General features: G+C 32.8%; 1 protein-coding gene across 4 annotated transcripts; it reads left to right on the top strand.

Moving 5' to 3' along the window:
* The first annotated feature begins 1,897 nt into the window (after positions 1–1,897).
* LOC148622447 (uncharacterized) lies at positions 1,898–19,460 on the top strand. Of its 4 annotated transcripts, none has more exons than XM_088572354.1 (8): positions 1,898–2,028; positions 9,987–10,116; positions 10,622–10,834; positions 11,138–12,712; positions 13,384–13,555; positions 14,089–14,369; positions 17,021–17,209; positions 19,032–19,460. In XM_088572354.1, exons 2-8 carry the CDS (start codon positions 10,027–10,029, stop codon positions 19,119–19,121), a joined length of 2,610 nt encoding a protein of 869 aa, XP_088428480.1. In that variant the 5' UTR covers positions 1,898–2,028; positions 9,987–10,026; the 3' UTR covers positions 19,122–19,460. The 4 variants fall into 4 exon arrangements, with proteins under 4 accessions (XP_088428480.1, XP_088428478.1, XP_088428477.1 ...); XM_088572352.1 differs by lacking the exon at positions 1,898–2,028 and adding an exon at positions 2,053–2,721; XM_088572351.1 differs by lacking the exon at positions 1,898–2,028 and adding an exon at positions 2,742–3,001.
* Positions 19,461–20,930: the final 1,470 nt, after the last annotated feature.

Genomic DNA, 20,930 nt, shown 5'->3' with positions numbered 1-20,930 from the left:
ACATGTATTTAAACTGAATATCGGTTTCTCCTGTAGAAGAGGAGACATATAAGTGATACTTTTTGTACATTGTGATAGATTTAAGTACTTTAAATACCAAAGATCATATAAAGGGCGTGAGATAACAAATACTTCCTTGTAATACACTGAAAGGCACAAAAAGGTATCAGTATGCATAAGAAATAACTTTGAATCTGAAAAAAAAGATACAATGAACGTGCTTGTAACTGATTTAATATAATAACCGAATCCTTTAACGGAGTTATGGATTATAGTTAGGAAGGAGAATATGAAAATTTTTTTACGTTTGTCCAGATAGCCTATATATCAGAGTTGTGACGGATGGTTAAAAGTCTATTTATCAAGAAAATAATGGAACACATTGTTTTTAATTGCAAAGGTTTGAGACGGAATTAAGTATTAGACAATGTCATTTACATGTAGTTTTAATATGATATCACATTATCTTCTCTCTGACTTGTACTGCTATGAACATTGCAATTCATGATCTGAGATACAGGCAACCCTTATCGGCTAATTATTTTATCCCATGTATTGCTTATTTGCGCCATCGAGATATGGACATTGATATAAAGTCTTATTTATTATATAGGAATTTTTATATGTCCTAGGGCAGATTATATGAACCATCAGAAAACATATGTTGAGTTCTGTAAATTGAAGGTTATTCCCACCTTTGAGTAGATGATAATCACAATTTTAGACTAGATGTTCTCATCTCACCCAAACTCGAATATTGGCATGTGATGCATTGATTAAAGCTTGCTGTTTGCCAATAATAAGTATATATTAAATATATTATACTTCATACAAAAATCAGAAATTTCTATTGGGTAAGGATTTTGTGTATTTTAGGCTATTCCTTTCTTGCTCCGCCCCCTAAAAATTCATTGGTAGTTACGGTATATAACCACGATATATCACCCTCATCACGACATATCTCCCTGTGTATTATCTTTAAATAATCCTAATTTCGGGGATTTGATACATCGCATCTACCCCAAAGAACTTGAGATAAAGGATACTACAGACAATGTAAGATCAGCCTCATATCTTGACCTACACTTAGAAATCGATGGTAAAGGAAAACTGTTGACCAAACTTTACGACAAACGTGATGACTTTTCATTCAGAATTGTCAGCTTTCCTTTCATCTGTGGCAACATCCCTTCAGCACCTGCATATGGAGTGTTCATATCACAACTCATACGTTATGTCAGAGCTTGCCGAAACTACGCAGACTTTTTGTATCGCGCTAAAACTCTAACAAATAGGCTTCTGGAACAGGGGTATGTTGCTACAAGACTGAAGTCATCACTACAGAAGTTTTATGGTCGTCATCATGAGCTCGTGGGTTGTTAAGGTGTATCCATCTGAACCATGAAAACTGATTTATTCAACGGTTCATAATTTTCATTTCCTCGTTTGTCTATCCCGGACTTGACTTTTATGAGCAACTCGGCGGTTGTTTCTAGAAAAGCAGAGGACGCTTACCCTACCGGTGCACCTGGTTCATGCTCCTATTTTTTAGTGGAGTCCGAGTTGCTCATTTGCTTTTGTTACTTTGTATGTGTGATTTTAGTTACTTTATGTTCTTTGTTGTGTATGTCTGTTTCCCATGTCTGGTCTTTGTCATTGGATTGTCACTTGGTTCCCTTGATTACTCCTTGACAGGAAATACCTTTCCTTGTCCGTACGCGCATCCTTTTCGTTTTCATTTCAGATTCCTTTAATAAGAAAGTGTTTGTTTTTATTATTTTACTATTGTTGATTCATTTAAATGTTAATATACTTGTAAATTTCATTCTAGTTATTTGAGGTATTGCAACAATTACATTTGAGTTTCTTAAAGGTTAAGCACATGTGCATAAAAGTTGGATGTGTCAATAAGGGTATTCAGTATAATATAACACATATTGCCTGAAGCAGAGGGTGATACATCGATTAACACACTCAGAAAATATATCATCCTCGACTACGTCTGGGATGACATATCTACTTCGTGAGGTATGTGTATAATAGCTCATGATATTTTGAACTCTATATTATAGTACTGTAACTATGCTAATTTGAAACAAAACTTTATCTCACTTAATTTGTTTTCAGCTTAATTCAACTAATGCATATAGGAAATGGGTAAGATTGATATGAAATATATGCAATATGTTTTTGGTTTCTTCCTGATATATTGCATTTTAAACGTAAAGACAGTTCGTATAGGTTTCATCAACGACCGATTTTTTTTTTTTTTTTTTGCAATATTTTTAAAGATATTTTAGGGGGGTCTAGAAAACAATGATTTCACACGTTATTATCAAAAAAGCTTTACAAGTCCATCGTGAAGTTCTTTTTGTTTCACACAAACATTTATAAATATACTTTTTTTTATTTATTGCATTAATATCGATTGGTTGCTGCGTCATTGATTACTGTCATTAGAAAGGCAATTTGTAGTTTCAATGCAATTTTTTTTCTCTGTACACTTAATGTCTGTAAAATTTATAGTTTTATGATTGATGTTTCCAGTTTCGGACAATATAACATTCCTTTGTTGTCATATTCATAAGATAAAAACTGTCATTTTAAAACTGTTCAATAACTGTGGGTGAAATACATTATGTTATGTTAGAACCAGTTAGCTGTCTGTGTTCTTGGCTAAAATTAAAAGACGGCAGATAAAAATCAGCTATGTATTAAAAGGTAAATAATATGATATAAAATGTTGCATTATAATTAAACATTTTAAATAATCGGTGGTCATCAAGATTAATTTAAATACGTATGAAATGGTATCTGGATATATTCTGATACATGAGATTTGTATTTATTGTTTAGAAATAATCAAAATAATTTGAAATGTATATCAAGTTTTGTTTGAAATGTTGTTGAATGGGTGTGTTTTGATACAGTAAGAATTGTTTGAGATTGATTACCAGGGATATACAGAATTGTTTGGTGCAAATTTCTACAATGTAAAAAGGTATGCTGTTATGTATTGTTAAAATAATTTATATTGCACATATTTCTAATGATTTTTTGTTAACTTTGTCAACATGAGTGACTATTTTCAAGTTTCATATATTTTTACCATCGCTATCTCGTATATGTATGTCGTTCTATTACTAAAAATCTTTGAAACGGCGTATCGTTTTAATTCACCGATTCAATACTGTTAAAAAAATCTTTTGCGGGTTGATTTTTCTTAGTGTTGGTGACGGTTGACTTAGGCCCATCCTGAAACACAACACAAAATGACCCGCACTAAAGAAACTGTACATGTATAGAAACTCATTTAAATTATATTACATTGTAAACTGTGTAAAGGTCTAACTATTATTTGGAAATAAAAACTTCATTTTATTTAGACCTATTTCAATGATACATTTGAAACTAGACAATATCTTATTGACAAATAAAAAAAGCAGAACTCAATGACTACTAACGTGGTGAAGTAGTTCAACCGTTTTGGGCAAAGTTTTATTATTTATAATTTTAACATTTTTTTTACGGTAACCTGGGTCTGCTATCCTTTCATCATAATTGTGCTTAATACATTAATTAAATTACATCTAGTTTGAAAGTTCATTTAAATATATATATATATATATATATATATATAGGTCTGAAAAATTCCCAACGATGTTAGAACTGTCAAATTTGTGATGCAAATTTTTGGTCCTTCCCTCCGCGGGACTCGAACTCCTGTGAAATCTATGGCAACACCGCCTGCACTAAGTCCAGCGCTCTAGACCACTCAGCCAGCTAGGCTTTATAAAAATATAGCTTTCTCTGGCCGGGTCATTCCTCCTCGTAGGATTAATCTAGGGCTGTAACTTAGTACACGATGTATGGTAGTACGGGACAGTTCATCTAGGTGTTATTATGTAGGATAGAGGATCAAATTAATAATGCATGTCACAACAAGTGGTCTAGGGCGCTGGACTGTATCAATTTGATCCAATGGAGCAGTGTAGCAAATAGAGTCGTCACATTCTGAGACGTTTGTATGTATATATATATATATATATATATACAATAAATTAAATAAACGTCTAAATACGTTTAACATCACCAGAAGATGTATCCTTCTTCGGCATAAAACTCATATATATAGTAAGGATTTGATTTTGGTTGAAACCCGTTTTTGTAGCGAAATGCATTCATTTTAGTGCTCTTGACTCAATACCCTGTCTGACCAAAACTGGTTTATATTTTTAATCTGGACCAAAGTCAAGGTCGTTTGGTCAGATTGTTTTTACACTTTTTTATTGAGCACTCAAAATACATATAGCTTATTTTTTACCTACTAAAGTATTCTTTATTTGCATATAAACACTGTTACCTACTATGTTTCCCTTAATTAATTTGTTTTATCCTTGACCTTTCGAGTTTCGATTACGTTCAATATGCCGTAACCTGTTACATCCTAAACTAAAATATTTCAGATAGTATTCCTTTAGCCTTCAAATGTTGAAGAGACGTTCTCAGTTGAATGTGGGCATTAGGTGTAGCCACAAGTGGCACTCATGTATGATTACAAGCATGCAATAAAGTGCACACATTATACACAAACGATGACTTTAAGTCTTATTTTTACAATACTGTCTTCATTAGGCCACTTCCAGTGCCCCATGCTAGGTGCAAACTTCAGATATTGATGACGTCATTGCAATGACCATTCGAGAAGTCGGGAAACGCAATAATTTGCGGGATATTTCTCCGTTGTTATTAATATGCTTTCAAAAACGATTCTTGTTACAAAAGTAAAAGTACAAAAAAAATCAAATTAAAGATATTATAAATGTTGCAATTGTAATAAGATGACAAACGACAATGAAACTTGTGTCGCACAATTTTCGTAATTTACGGAATACTTTTTACCTAATACCAAATTGACCATCATTGAAAAAAAAATGCATCACGGATATCTCGGATTTTAGGCGCTTATATCCATTTTTCTGAAGATAATTCTCTTTGCAGTAACGCATTTCTCTGAATTGTCGGGAATTAATCCTTTATAACTAAAAAAATAGACATTTCATAGAGCAATGTAATTTACGTCACAAAATCCTGTGAAATAGTGTTTTACTCAATTTTTTTTTTATCATCGATATATGTTAAAAAATCTCAAGTTTAAATTTACCAGATTGAATCGCACGTGAAAAAAGAAAATGACAAAACACAATAACGATTCGACAGCATCTGTGTAATTTGTTCCTGTTCGAAGTTGATTCTGACCTGTAACAGGACGAACGAAAGGGAAGCATGATCATTTTACACCTTCCTCTTGGCATGCGAGGAATAAACAAACTTCGTGTACTCAAACAAACGATGTAGTTTTGAACTTATTTTCGTTAGGCGATTGGATAAGGTCACTGGAAGGCATGAGAAATCAGCCCCCCCTTTTTTTCTTTTTTTTTCATGAAATCTTGATTTCCCCCAATATTACTTCAATTGAATTCACCTCATTTCACCAGGCCTTTAAGTCGCCCCCCACTGCATAACCGGAAAAATCTGGATACGCCACTTAAACTAATCGGCCACTAGATCGATGAAACTTGTTTCTTTTTTAATCTGCTGGTAAACTAGAAATATACTTAAATGGCCAACTGCTCAAGATAAACAGAAATTGTCGATTTAGAATTTCCTTTGCATTCGTCTATAAGTAAATATTTAAATTAACATTTTTATTAATGAATGACACTTCGTTGTTTGAAACAGTCAGGATACGGTGTTATCGTCAATGAGACAGTTAAAGCCTTTGACAACTATCTATGATCTCAATGTTAGTGCACTCAATCTACTTATTATTTCGTCTATTCGGAACCATAATCAGTTCTCTAGCGCATGTATATATTTCTCAAGTTATGAAAATGTATACAGAGTATGCAACTTGAGAAAACTAAAAAAAAAATAATAAAACACTTTTTTAAATTTCGCTGAAATATTGCTGATAACGTTGCAATTTCTTTATTTTTCACGGCATTTACCATAAGAAAATTAATAACAAAATTGTCACATATGTTCATTTTTTTATTTGGGTTGATTTTAAATGGTTGATTTATTGCCAATATTTCTGTTTTGATTGAAATTTGTTCAGGGTGACGATAATGTGCTGATATTTGGCACGATTAGATATATTAATAAATAGACATGTTGTTGTATTAACCTTCCAGCACTTGCCAGTAAGATTATTATATCAAGTGTAAAACAAATATAATTGGAAAATGTTTTGAAGAGATTAGATATCTATGAGGTAAGTAAAGTGAGTATCAAATGATCGAACCATCATAATATAAACGGTAACCTAGAATTAACGAACAAGAAAAAAAGAGCATAGGAAATAAGAAGATTAAACTTTTTGCATTGATAAGAGAATAGTAAAATGATATTATGACCAAAATAATACTGCAAATTTCTATAAAAGTATTAGTATGGACTACCTTGATTTTCAGTTTCTTGATTAAGTCATTCCATTAAAATATCATATTAATAAAAATTATTACTGTAATGCAATCAAAACGAATTATTTGTATATCACCAAGTCGTATTCATGAACGAACTCTACTAAAAACTTGAAGTATAGACCAGATGCACCGGTCGGGTAAGAATCACTGTTTTGCGAAAATAACCACCGATTTACTAATATTTATAAATCATGTTAAAACGAGGGAGGAAAACTACTACATTGTGAATAAATCTATTTAGACGAAAGTTTTGCACTGTAAAAATGCGGTGTATCTCCTGCATGATGTTAATCCCTATCGCGATTCGGCGATGAATTTTTTTTACCACCACCGTCCATCGCAAAAAGGATTAGCAAAAAAGTACGAGTTGTAATATAAAAACTCCATACGCAGGGTCGAAGAAATATGTTGTGTTTTTTTCTTTTTCTTCTTCAATCTTCACTTTCTAAGACTGCAATAATCTGTATTGGATGTGCAATGGCTGCATATGTTGCATGCTTATCAATTTCACAATTCGTGTTCCAACAAAAAAAAAATGAAAAAAATGATATACAAGTTGTGTATCATGACACGTTTGATACCTGATTCTGATTTTAAAAGACTTTTTAAATTGTGTTAGTTCTGATTACCACTGAGCAAATCATACACACACACACATACATATATATATAAGGTCTGAAAAATTCCCAACGATGTTACAACTGTCAAATTTGCTATGCAAATTTTTGGTCGTTCCCACCGCGGGACTCGAACTCGTACCGCTGTGACATCAATGGCGACACCGCTTGCACAAAGTCCAGCGCCATAGACCACTCGGCCAGCTCGGCTATAAAAATATAGCTTTCACTGGCAGTTCATCTGGGTGTTATCATGTAGGATAGAGGATAAAATTAATGATGTATGTCACAACAAATCAATATTTATCTGAATTTATCAGGTCAAACTATATAATTACGTATTATAAAGAAAATCAAATGATTCGTCATCGACATGGATGTCGAATTTAAAAACAGTTTTAAAACAAGAAACGAAACTATTATTTCGTAAAGCTTGAAAAATAATGGGTATTACTACTTTTTAAACATGCTTGCCGATCTTGAACTTCAGATTAAAAGGGTTATCTTTCTAGATAACGTAAGAACAGCATGTGCAAGACTTAAGGAAATCTATGATCTTATTTATACACAGGCAGTCTACTGCAATGAACCATTTAAATAAATAGAATTTAATTGTGAATAACGATCGACGGTTTGATTAAGAGAGTCTGCATACAAGTCATTTCAATAAACCATGAAACTATTATGTTTCCATTGTTGGAATTTTTTTTAAAATACGTTTAATTGATTTCATAACAGTTGTATAACCTTAGAATACTTGACATTTTAAATCATGATATATGCATGCTTCTTTCTTGCTCTTTCATCTTAAAATCTATAATCACTTGATTGACAGTTTAAAATATAAGATTTACAGAAGGGTGTCAAAATATAAACAAATCTGACTGTAATAACAAACAAACCAAATATTTCTAAATTCGAATAACCTGTTACATTTTAATCTACAGTATTTAGTAAGGGCAAACATTTACAGTCATCTGCCGTGTTAGTTTACTTTGAAAAAATACAAGAAGTAATAATAGCTACTACGATTATTTATCATTTATAGTACCATATAACTCTGTTGGGGATGTATGTGTCATATAGTGTAGTATTACGAGACATTAAATATTTCTTAAGGAGAGAATATATGGTTATTGCATTTTTATTGGTGAATGTAGGCCCGAGTAGATGTCACATTGCCCTTTGCGTGGAATAAAGTTTGCCATTGTTAAATAATGAATATTTCGGACAACCTTACGTGTTTGTAGATACAATGCATTTTTCTTTTACAAGTTTATTTGATATTGAACTTGTTCTAATATCGTTCAAAACTTCATATTTTAACAACCGGTAGGTAACTATATTTTTGACAAGCCACTAATTCCAAAAGTACTTTTGCTCGACATCAATCTCATCTATTTTATATCCACTTGCACTTTCAACATTAAAAAATCATTTTGGATTGACAACGGCATTTTGAATGTAATTTCAATTCAATTTCGAAACGCACTTCGGTTCTTTCCCGAAGATAACATTGATATTACTGCAAGGGTTTTTGACTTATAATCCAAAAACATAAAATCACTTCATTTTAAAACCATTTAAGTACCATAATTCAAAAACAAAAAACCAAAATTTATAAACAACGAAAGAGAACGCACATCATGTGAAAGAAATTCACAAATGTTTCACAAAAAATAGTATCAGCAATATCAGGTTATTGTGCGAAGTTCAAACGAACAGACTGGCAGATACCTGTGAACCACCATAATATGCATCATTTTTAAATAGACGGGCGTATAAAAAGTGGCCACACACACACACACACATATATATATATATATATATATATATACAACGTCTCAGAATGTGACGACTCTATTCGCTACACTGCTCCATCGGATCAAATTGATACAGGGAAGATATATAAACGTATAGAAAGGTCTGAAAAATTCCCAACGATGTTAGAACTGTCAAATTTGCGATGCAAATTTTTGGTCGTTCCCTCCGCGGGACTCGAACTCGTACTGCTGTGACATCTATGGCAACACCGCCTGCACAAAGTCCAGCGCCCTAGACCACTCGGACAGCTAGGCTTCTAAGACTCTATTTGCTTCACTGCTCCATCGGATCAAGTTGATACAAAGAAGATAACTACCATATAAGTTACAACATTTGATTTATGGTACTGAATTTGATAATTGCCTTAACCATAAGTCTTTCCTGCACACATAACACTGCTGGACACATCACTTGGAAGTGTTATATAATGTAGTATTATGTATATGAGTGATGATCAATTGCAGTCATAAGTGGTAATAAACGGAATGTATAGATCTGAAAGCAACTCATATCTTTCACACGTCCTTCAAACAAAACAATATTATAATAAGAATATATAAACAGGAATGGCAGTGTTGCTTTTTCTGGTTCTGGCTACGACAACTTCTGAAAAAAACCGTAAAATTTCTATTTAAATTTGATGATCCGAATAAATGTTCACCGAATCGAATTTCCATGAAGTTATGTATATGTACGATTCACGAAAATTGGTATTTAAATAAAAATATGAATTCACAAAACAAGAACAAACGCCGTTGCAGAATGTTATCGTTAATTGATGAAAAGTAAACATGATACATATAAAATATTAGATGTTTCATAGGACAAAAGATGGAGGCAAACACATTATTTTAAACCAGTTTATTTTTATGTTACTTTTAGTAATACAATATTCGCAGTATTTGCTATACTTTCGGTGAAATAAAATCATTTTATACAACCTAACTTGACGTAAAATGAACAATCTGAATAAAAGCCAAACAGATTTTGGCAATATAGAAAAAAAGGTGTATTCTTAATATCTTTCACGTTATTTAGTATTCTCATTAAATTGCAGCAACTGTGTTTTATATTAACACGGAAGTAATATCACAGTAATGGGTGGAAGTAATTCTAAGAAACCAAAAACAGAAGAGGAGGACAGTTCTGATTTCGTTGATATTGAACAAGAAAATGGCAGTGATGAGGTATATACACCGATTAGAATTTAAACAGGGATTAATTTATCGATGTCGCATGTTATATTCAAACATTTTATTTTTTACGTTTACGTTTTACAATTTAACGAAAGAATAGCAATTACTATAGATTATTTCTAAAGAACCAGAAAAAAACATTTCTTGGAATGTCGCTTAACACCTCTACTTTTGATTGGTTGGTTTGGACTACTTAAGTACATATTTATGAAGTTTGCAAATTCCATTATAAATTTATGTTTACACTTATATAATTCATGACTACAGACGAACATTCAACAGCTTGGTTTTCTTGATGCTATCAATTACACAGTATATATAGTATATGTATGTAATGAAAAGATGAATACAGAACAATTCAGATTTCGGATCACAAATATCATAGACATATTTTTAAAGCATTCATAGAGTTTCCTAACTGTAAAAGATTTATTGATATAATGTAAATGCGTTGTATATCTACAACCACGTAAGTCTGTTTCGGAATTTTTTGCAGTTGGAGATTGAGTCTGAAGAGGACAACTACCCGCCAGCACCTTGCGAAACTTCTACACGAAACGGTTTTATCACCAAAAAAGGAGCACAGGCACCAAAGTCAAGGAAACCCTCAATTAAATCTGACGTCACGGCTAGAAGTACTCAGTCACTTCAAATTCACAGAAAAAAGCCAGCAGTTAACTTTGCAAACGCAATAGCTGCAGCAATGACAGTAAATATCAAATGATTCCATTATCTCATCAGTTTTTAAAGCATGTCATTTGAAAATGGTTTTAAACTTCATAATTGTTTAGATTTCTTTTAGTGCTATTATTTCTGAGATAACTGACATGTTATCATTTGAAAAAAAACTAGGAAGCGAAACCTATGAGAAATAAATATTTTCAAGGAATTTTAAAGATAAGAAAATAACCAAACAAAGCATCGCTATTCACGAATTAAGTTGTCCCAACGTATTTTAATAAACAGAAATAAGCTTATAAGCTTACCATATTTTGACATTGTTTATTTTCAGAATATTACACATAAAGCGGATACATACGAGTCGTTACTCGACGATCTCCTGAGTAGTCTAGAGACCGAAAAAGAAAAGGTATATGCAATAACACTTTGGTTGAGTCAACAAGACATAGAAACAGGTGATTTCAAAAAGCATAAAGCGGACACGCCACGTGGCTATATGCACCTTATTCAGAATCATCGTGGAACATTCCCATCATTTTTTGCCCAGTTATGCAGACAGGCAGGAATGCCATGTGTCATTGTTCAGGGATATTCAAAAAGTGCTTCTTATGATGTTGGTGAAATGGATGATTCAGTTCTTAAACAGAATACAAATTCTTGGAACGTTGCTTATGCTGACAAGGAATGGCACATAGTTCATCCATTTTGGGTTTGTCGCGGGCTGGTAGGACACCGTTTAGGTGGATATGTAAAAATTGAAAAAGGTGGACAATCTGTAATGCAAAAAGAAACTGCCAGTGCTGGGCAGTTGACGAAGTGTTTCAATGAATATTACATTTTTACTGACCCGAACGAGTTCGTCTATCGAAATGTTCCGATAGAGGATCAGTCAAGATGGCAGTTATTGCATGAACCACTCACTTTCGATGATTACAAACATAAACCATATTTTCGTCCAGAATTTTTCAAGCAAAAATTGAAACTTAAAAGTACAAATGACTGCATCCTTAATGCTGAAAATGGTATATGCATTATTGATTTTGAAATTTCGAACAAGGAAACTTCAAATTTTAACTTTACATACGAGTTAGATATGAAAATTGAAGAGCCACCGGAAGTAAAAGGTTCCCAAAGTTCTTTAAAAGATGCAAATCAGAACACAAGCGGTCAAAATCAGACACCACGAGGGACAGACACCCAACAAAATCAAAACAACACAGGAGGTGACGAAAATGTTCAGAACGGATTGAGTTCATCACAAAAACAGCTACAAGACATGAATAATAATATTAGAGCAAACATTGCCCGGTATGTCATAATGATGAGGAGTGGAATGAGACAAGAAAAAGTGTCATATGAAGTTCGTTTACCAAAAGAAGGAATTTACAAAATCACTATTTTTGCGGGAAGAGAGGATGACTGGGGAAATGATCCTCCACTAGTGGCTTCGTTTCGATTACTTTGTAATAACTTGCTTCCAGATGTCATACCTGAAATGGCTCCTATAGACCCTGGAATAGTAGGGTGGGGACCAGGACCAAAAACGATGAAATCCGGCCTTCATTTGCCGTCTCATGAGGAAGGAAAGATTGTTGCCTCAGTAAAAGAGGAGGTTGTGATACAATTTCAGGTTGTCACAACCAAAAAGATCACAGTCAGTATGGTTCACAATTCATTTTCTCCTGAAGAATTAAGGCAATATTATTCATACGAAGAAGTTCATTCTCAACATACTGAGACACGCGAGTTGAATATAAGAGCATGCGTGCCTAATGTGGACGAATATGCCATCCGCATTGGAACCCATGATAAAAAGACAAAGAACAACCCAGATTATATTTGTAATTATCTTCTTACAACAAAGGATTCATCGAAAGAAGAAAAGCGCATAAGAGCTAGGAGAGAGGTAAGTATTAATCTTTCAATTGATACACTAATTTTGCTCGATTGCATTGTATATATTCGGCTTCATTAAACAGATCAATATCACTCGGTTTGTTATTACGAATTGTGCTTAACTATAAACAATTCTTTAAATACACATTTTCTTTATTTTCACAAACAAAAAGAAAATTTCTGCAAAGATTTCAGTACTTTGTAGTAAGCTTGTTTTTTAGTTTTTTTTTTGTTTTTTTTGTTTTTTTTTTGTTTTTGTTTTTGTTTTTGTTTTTTGTTTTTGTTTTTGTTTTTGTTTTTGTTTTTGTTTTTGGTTTACTTTCATTACTAAATATTTAAAAGAAAACTAAAAAATGTTGCATTAATTAGCTTTACTAACAGATCATAAAACTCTTTGTACGGTTTCCATTTTTTTCCATGTGTCTTTTTAAAAATACGTTTCATAAAACTATTTGCATAGATCCGTATCCATCCTAATAAATAAAGAAAACAACTATAGCACCAATTCATTCTTTTCCTCATATAATATTTCTGTAGGTGCTATCAAGTACCATCCAAACTACTCATTAACAATCATCCAAGTTTCTTAAAGGAAAGTATAACCAACTGACATTCATAGTTCTAAACAAATTATTTGTAAACGCTTGGATATTATATGATTATCTTCTTTCGTGTTAAAAGGCTCCCGTAGTCAAGGATCTGAGAAAACAAATTCAACAAAGTGTCACAAGTAACAGTTTGGAGGAGGTGAATTATTTATTGTCGAGAGCAGAGAAGTTCCATCTTCATGCAGAAGAGGAAGTCACCGTGCGGAGACTGCTGAAAAGAAGGGAGTTTCTTGAGATGAAGAAGAGTAAGTTGTCTTAAGAAAAAGATTCACATCTAAAACACAGGGAGAGACAAAGCAAATTATTACACAGAAACAACAAGCAACATACAGAAACCAACAGCAAACACTTTAAATTATGTGGCATCCACAATAATCTTTTTTTTTTAATTTCAAAGATGCTTTTTTTTTATTTTGCAAGAAAAGGTATTTGCAAACAAGGAGTTTATACTGCAACCTATAAAAATCAAAACAATGTTCATGGAACACATTTAATCAAGCTCCAACTTGGAGGAAAAAACAATAATCATTAAAAAAAAACATTGATTCTCGAGTTGGTTTGGGTGGGGGTGTAAACAAACATAAAACAAAGACAATATTTTCGTAACTTATACAGATTTACACATACATGTAAATCCAACTGTATTAGAACGCAATAGAAAACTGTTGATGAGCTTGATGATGAATTTTCAGTGCATTATGATCATTTTTTGTACTATAGTATTGAATAAAAAAAAAAACAGTTCATGTAGCATTAATCACTATTTAAATTTATTCAGTGTTTCACGACACCCACCAACGTAATAATATCGATGCATGTGAAAGGGCAATCGACAAGGCAGAAGGATCTCAATATTCCATAGTGTTCAAGAACGACATTAGTAAAGTCAGAAGACTGATGGAAAAACTGCAGTCCAATAACAGATGGCCGCATGACATACCCGATAAAAATAGATGTACTTTGACTGAAATTAGCCATTTACAATCTCCTCCAAAACAGGCACAGGACGTTATGAAAGCAATTTGTTTCTTGGTGTTCAATTTTGACGACGAATATACGGTACGCAATCTACTTTTAGAGTCTTTACTCTGATTTTCTCACTTTAAACAGGTTTTTTTGCGATCTTGATTCTTATGAATGGTCGGCTGCACAAAATGCGTCTACTTCAAATGATATGTAATATGTAGTTCTGGTATCACATGTCAAACAATTCGGTATGCTGTACATATGTTTCAGAGAGTCAGCATCAAAACCAAATACAAAATTTAAAAATATAATACAAGGAGTACTCAAGACTAAATGTATCGAAATGGGAAGCCAAAATCAAGCACCGAGAGGTTCTATCATGTGTAAAATAAGGAATAAAGTCTCAAACGAACTTTATAGTTTGTTCATTCGATGTGACGGTGTGTGGTTTATATCGCATTTCGTGGCTTTGATTGGACTTTCTCAGTGAGTAATTCACTGTTGACTTCATAGACGACAAAATACTGTAAATAGTTATTTCAATACACTAAGAAAACAAATTATTATGCAGAGATGTATCTTATTAAATAACACTATAACAATACAGTTGAAAACGATAGCACTTTCCGTATATCCGTTACATCCTTCATTTCGCGCATTATAAAGCTAAGACATCGTTGCTTATAGCAGATAATTCGACTGTCTTTGTGGATATAAACCACTAAAATCCCAAAAATCTTTCGTAATACAGTGTTAGCCAATCATTTGCACGATACGAGTGACGCTGACCATCAGCTGACTGTTCCTATATTTGGTTTAATTTTGGTTTTCGTGCTAACATATATACTCAATACTGATAGATCCGGTTTGCACTTATATGTAGTGTTTGTCATACATTGTAATGAGGGGTTTCTTAATGCCCTTGGCTGTCATTTGGGGTCTCTCACGGACGGTGTAAAGTATCGAAGCGTTTATACAGTCCCCGGCATAGTCATGCCCGTGAATGTGGGTCATGGTGTATTCGGGGAAATAAGTTGTTATGTGACCACATTCATTCATTAAATTCATTACATGCATTGTCATGACATTTAATGTCGATCCGTGACCTAGTGATCCAATTTGTGATCTGCATGTTATATGTTGTACAGCCTACAGCATTAGCTGAATGTTTGACCCAGCAAAATACTTTTCGGATAAAGTCAACACTTTCCGGTGCATGCAAGACAGAGATAGCTACGTCAACTTATTTGTGCGTGCCAGTCAATTGAAGAGAAATCTCCAAGGCCGAAAAAATAATGTTATGTTTCAGATCACCATTCTCAAATTTTATAGGGTCTGTAGGCAGGGATTTATTTTTATTTAAAATTTTTGAAATGAAATAAGTCATAGTGACGCCAAACTCAGAACACAATAAAAACCAAATATGCAAAGACTAAACATGTAATAGACTAAGTCCATGGCCTAATCCCCTTTGGAATTCGGAGCTTGAGATATTTTTTTTCTTTTGATATAGTTATAATAAACTCAAAATTCAAATAAAAAACGACGGAAGCACTAAAATCAATGATTGATTGAGAAATAGTCATTTTCGTATCAAAGCATGATATGTGAAATATGAATTGATGTCTCTTTTCAGTATAATTCCCTTATGAGAATAGACTTACATACCAAAATATAGTTGTTGTATTATCCATCGTTGTTAATCCTATTTATTGTCCAGAAATCCTCTTCTGTGGTCGTCATCTCCAGGACCGACAAATGGTATCGTAATCAATCTAAATAAAGATGTAATAAAGAATTTAACAAAAATTAAAATTAATAATAGTTCTAATTGAGTGCGTCACCAAAAAGATCGAATATGTAAATCGTGTAAGTTAGATGTTGAAAATGAGTTCTTTCTCTCAATTATTTGTTAAAAATATAAGATAAAAAAAATGAAATGAAGAGATCCATGGTATTATTCTGAAATTCCAAAATTTGAAAAATGAAGACAAGTTTATTTTTGTTTTGTACAGTTGAAGAAACAGACTTTTGTTGTTGAAAATTACAGTTAAAAAGGATGAATGAAATGTACCTACATCAGGAAACTGATATCACCCGCTTACTTTTTGATAATACCTAATTTACCTTATCATTCTAGCATTACCAGTACACATAGTTGATGCCGATGTGAAATTAAATGCAAACATCCTTTTTGCAAATAATTTATAAAAGCGTTATGCTTGATTTGGAATAGTATGTTTGTGTGTAATAAATTATATCGGTAATAATAAAAAATCTGTTCTGTTCAGGACAATACATTATTCCATGTTCAGCATATGCGACTTTTTCTAACAACCAAGTTCGTAATAATACTTTAAACGAGTGCCCCCTGTACTTTCTCGCTTCATTATGTTTTTTTTTCCATTTTTGTAAGAGAAACGGATTACCTTTTAGCCAATTCTCAATTTACATGTTTCCACTTTCGATAGGAATATTTGATTTTTAAATAGTCTACCTGACAACCCATGAAAAAATATTGTCAAGTAACACATTTTTATTATGATTCTAATTTCTGTTCATTTATACAAGCTTACAAAAGTTGCAATTTATTACCATTGTATAGTTGTAGTCTCTTTTGCATTGTACTTTAGAAGTTCCTCTAAGGTATAACTGCTTGCAGTACCAATTATATGGTTACAGGCTCGTCCCTTCTGATTTTCTTTCCAACATACAGTGTCTTCATCCAACATGTATTATTACAGGACTGGACAGACACAAAAGCATATCTGAAAAACAAACAAAAGATTCTCAGACGAATGAAAGAAATTCAAGAGGACGAAACAAAATTGCCAAACAGAAAAACATTGCTCACTGTTAAGAAATTGATGGAGAGTATATCAGAAGAAATGGTTCGGAATATAGATAATTCATTGACTCCCTTCTATTTGTGGGTTGGTATTTTGTGTGTTTAAAAAAAACGATGTTTATATATAAGTGTAGAGAAGAAATTGGGAACGGGAAATCTTTCAAAGGAACAACACTACACAACAACAAAAACAAACAACACTGTAAATTTCCGTATCACATGCACTTGTTTCAATACTTTTTACCAAATATACTATTTGGCATTTTCGTTCCGGTGGAGTTGTTGTCACTTTGACATATACATCATACCTATTCCAGTTATATTTATACATTAAGTAAATCGTAAATCTTAAATCTGTATAACAAAATCAAATTGCACAGAACTTAAAAAAGAGACTCCGAGAGGCCTTAATCGCTCACCTGGTTAAATTTTTGCCTTTCAGGGGCAATAACTTTCAAGGAGTTCGACAATTTTGACTCAAAGGAGACTTCGTAACATGTATCATTTTAAGGATCATTTCATCAATTGAAAGTTTTATTCTGTCAATTATATTTTTTTCAAGACATTTGGCTGAAAACTGCTAAAAACGTATTTTTTTGCCTTTCAAGTGCAATGACTCTAACACGGAGTCGTTCAAAAACTTTGATACCCATAAAGTACTGTGGGCCTTATTATAAGGATAATGTCAGTAATTGACGGTTTCATTCTATATATCATAGTTTTCAAGATATTGGCTGAAAACTGTAAAAAAAAGTCATTTTCACATTTCAAGGACAATAACTCTTACATGGAGTCGTCAAACAATTTTGATCCCTTGGATATTTCTGTGGGCCTTATAATAATGACAATTTCAGTAATTGAAAGAAATTGGCTAAACCATAACGCTTTTGGAGATATATACGAATAATTTCTGACTGATCCCTTTGTTTTAATTTTAGTAACAGCAGCCGTGTTTTTCCACGGATAAAAAATCCCTACGTCAGTTCTATGAAAAATACCCTAAGAAACATTCTTACCAAATTTGGTTCTAATTTGTCAAGTAGTGTCAGAGGAGATTTTTGAAAGAAATAACATAAAAAATAACATAAAAAAAACAATAAAACAGGAGGAAAAAAACGTTGAAAAAGGGCACTAACTCCAACAATGCTTCACACGTGAAAACAAAAATTATAACGCAGATTGTTCTCATTATGCTGAATTTAACACATTACTCCCTTATCAGAATTGGCTGAACCTTACGGTTTCGGAGATATATGCGAAAGAATACTGTCTAACCCCTATGTTCTATTTTTAGTAACGGTGGCCATGTTTTTTTTTTTTTTGGAGGATCAAAAATTGGTTCCAACAGCAAAAAAAAAAACTTCGAAAAAGAGCAATAACTCCAACATGGCTTAACAGAGTAAAGGGAAAATTTCACCACTGATTAATCTCGTCATACTAAATACTTTTACAGCTGTCAAAATTTGGCTAAACCTAACGGTTTTTCGAGATATTTGGGGAAAACTACTGTCTATTTTTAGTTACGGTGGTCATGTTTTTTGGCGGATCAAAAATGTTCACATCTGTTCTATCCAAGGAACATTCATACCAATTTGGTTCCAATTGGTCTAGTATTGTCAGAAGAGAAGAGTTTTGAAAATTTGTTAACGACGATGGGCGACGACGACGGACGCCAAGTGATGGCAATAGCTCACCTGGCCTTCGGCTTATTGCTGTAAGAACGGTTTTTTTCGCAAACAAATATGTATGTGACATTGTATGAAAAGATTTAAATCTAACCTAAGATAAAATCCTTTCGCACCCTAGTTTGAACAGTCAATGTTTTTCACTCGGTCTGTTAACTACTTAAATATTAAGTGAAAGCGCCTTTAAAAATCTTTTTTTTTAAATTCTTCTTTCTATTTTAGGTCAAAAACATACTAGATATGAACGATGACATTGAATCAAGGAAGTCCATGAGAACCAGTGTAGTATCAAACCCAGCTATAACACAGTAGAGTTAATAGTCATACTCCAGTAATATTCTGAAGAGATATTACATTGTAGTTTTTCAAAGTCATTGCTATTGCGGAATATAACTTCATCTGGCGCTGATCAAGTTAGAACATTGACATGAAATATGTATTTCGCTAAAACATAATTCTGTGCAACATCGTGTCTTTTTTTTACATTTGTACATGATACGTATTTTTTATGATTATTCAGTCTATTTTTTTTTTTTTTTTTTTTTTTTTTGCAGATTTGATATTAGAAGTGAAAGCAGACATTCCTGTGATGGCAATAATAGAACATTTGTTTATATTTATCATTGTAATAAAAATATGGACGTAAATCAAGTCAATGTTTCGTTATTTAAACCTAGTAATTGATTAAAGCGAACATCTGAGTGGACTATAATGCATTACTTAGTACAAAATATGTAACAGTTTAACACTTTAAAAGATTTAGTAACCTTTACTTACATTGTCCGAGATAAGGAGCAATATATATAAAAAACTGTTTCAAATATAAATCAGGCATATTTGTTTAAAGAAGCAAACATCTTACCATTGAATTTATTCAAATAGAAAAAAAACACAATCTCTCTTGATGATATAGTCGTCATCAACTTTAGTTAGAAGTACATTATTGAGTGAATGTGGGAAATTTTACTAGCCATCTAGATTAATGACTGAGTGAAACATTAGCATATCCTTTCTTGAAGCTCTTGTCTTCACTTTACTACTGAATTAAACAGTACACATTATGTTTGCCGACTAAGTACGTCATATACATCATCATTTGAAATTGTGTATGTCTGCAACCAAACACCAACCTACGCTTACTGGACCTCCAAACGTAACTCTTGTGACATCCAGATCTATAATTCTCCATGTCCATGGCTAACTGGAATGGTATAGCCAATATTATTACATGCATTTCATATTTAAACGTTTAATCAATTGAACTGGCTCAGCTCTGTATTGATTTAACAATACAACTTTGGCTTTACTCTTCTTGCATAAAGGGTATTAACTGAAAACTTGATCAAGCAAAAATTTATATCTATTGAACGTATCCAAAGGCTCTATCCAATGGCACTTTCAATATCAGATTTAAGTGTGCTTGCTCACAAGAGCACCAATCCGACAAAAGGCATATAATTTCACTCAGTCCCACTATCAAATATGCAGTACTGCTCGCTCCAACTCATTTTTTTTTTTCAAATCACTTGACAAGTGATGACTTTAATAAATAAATACAAGTATCACCATCAAATACTTCTAATCAAATCAATACAAGGATTTGTACATCCAAACTCCATATTTCTACAATCGCTTGGACCGAACGTGAAACTACTGCGACCTTTGACATCGCTAGACAAACCGGGTTTGCCTGGTACTAACCTTGTGATATACAATGACGCTAGAAAGTGTGGGAAAATTTAATTGAGTGTGTACCTAGTGTTATGAGAAGTGCCAAGTATCCATTTTAATTGATACAAAAAATTGAGTTGAAGCGCGGCACCCCCACATCTGGGATCACCCTTCTAGTCGGGCTGCATATTTGATAGTGGGAGCAAGTACCTGTGGTCTATCAATCGATTCATATATGCTACGTGCTTGGTGAAACAGCAGTGACTACATTTTTCAAATATTTCAGGTGACCCGGCAAAGGTCGAACCGATTACATCCTACACTTCGCGATGGAGACAATGGAGACGATGGCTGATTTTTAAGTTTTCGAATCTAGGGACTTTTTAATTTAGAAATGGTGTGTCCAGATTTATATTCCTTTGTATAGGATTCCACTACGTACACCAAATT

This window comes from Perna viridis, chromosome 3, assembly GCF_037379345.1.
Source record: "Perna viridis isolate PV_CMFRI_1.1 ecotype Kerala chromosome 3, ASM3737934v1, whole genome shotgun sequence".
NCBI classification, from domain to species: domain Eukaryota; kingdom Metazoa; phylum Mollusca; class Bivalvia; order Mytilida; family Mytilidae; genus Perna; species Perna viridis.
Note: the sequence above shows the minus strand (reverse complement) of the source record. Positions and strands in the feature narration are given on the sequence as shown.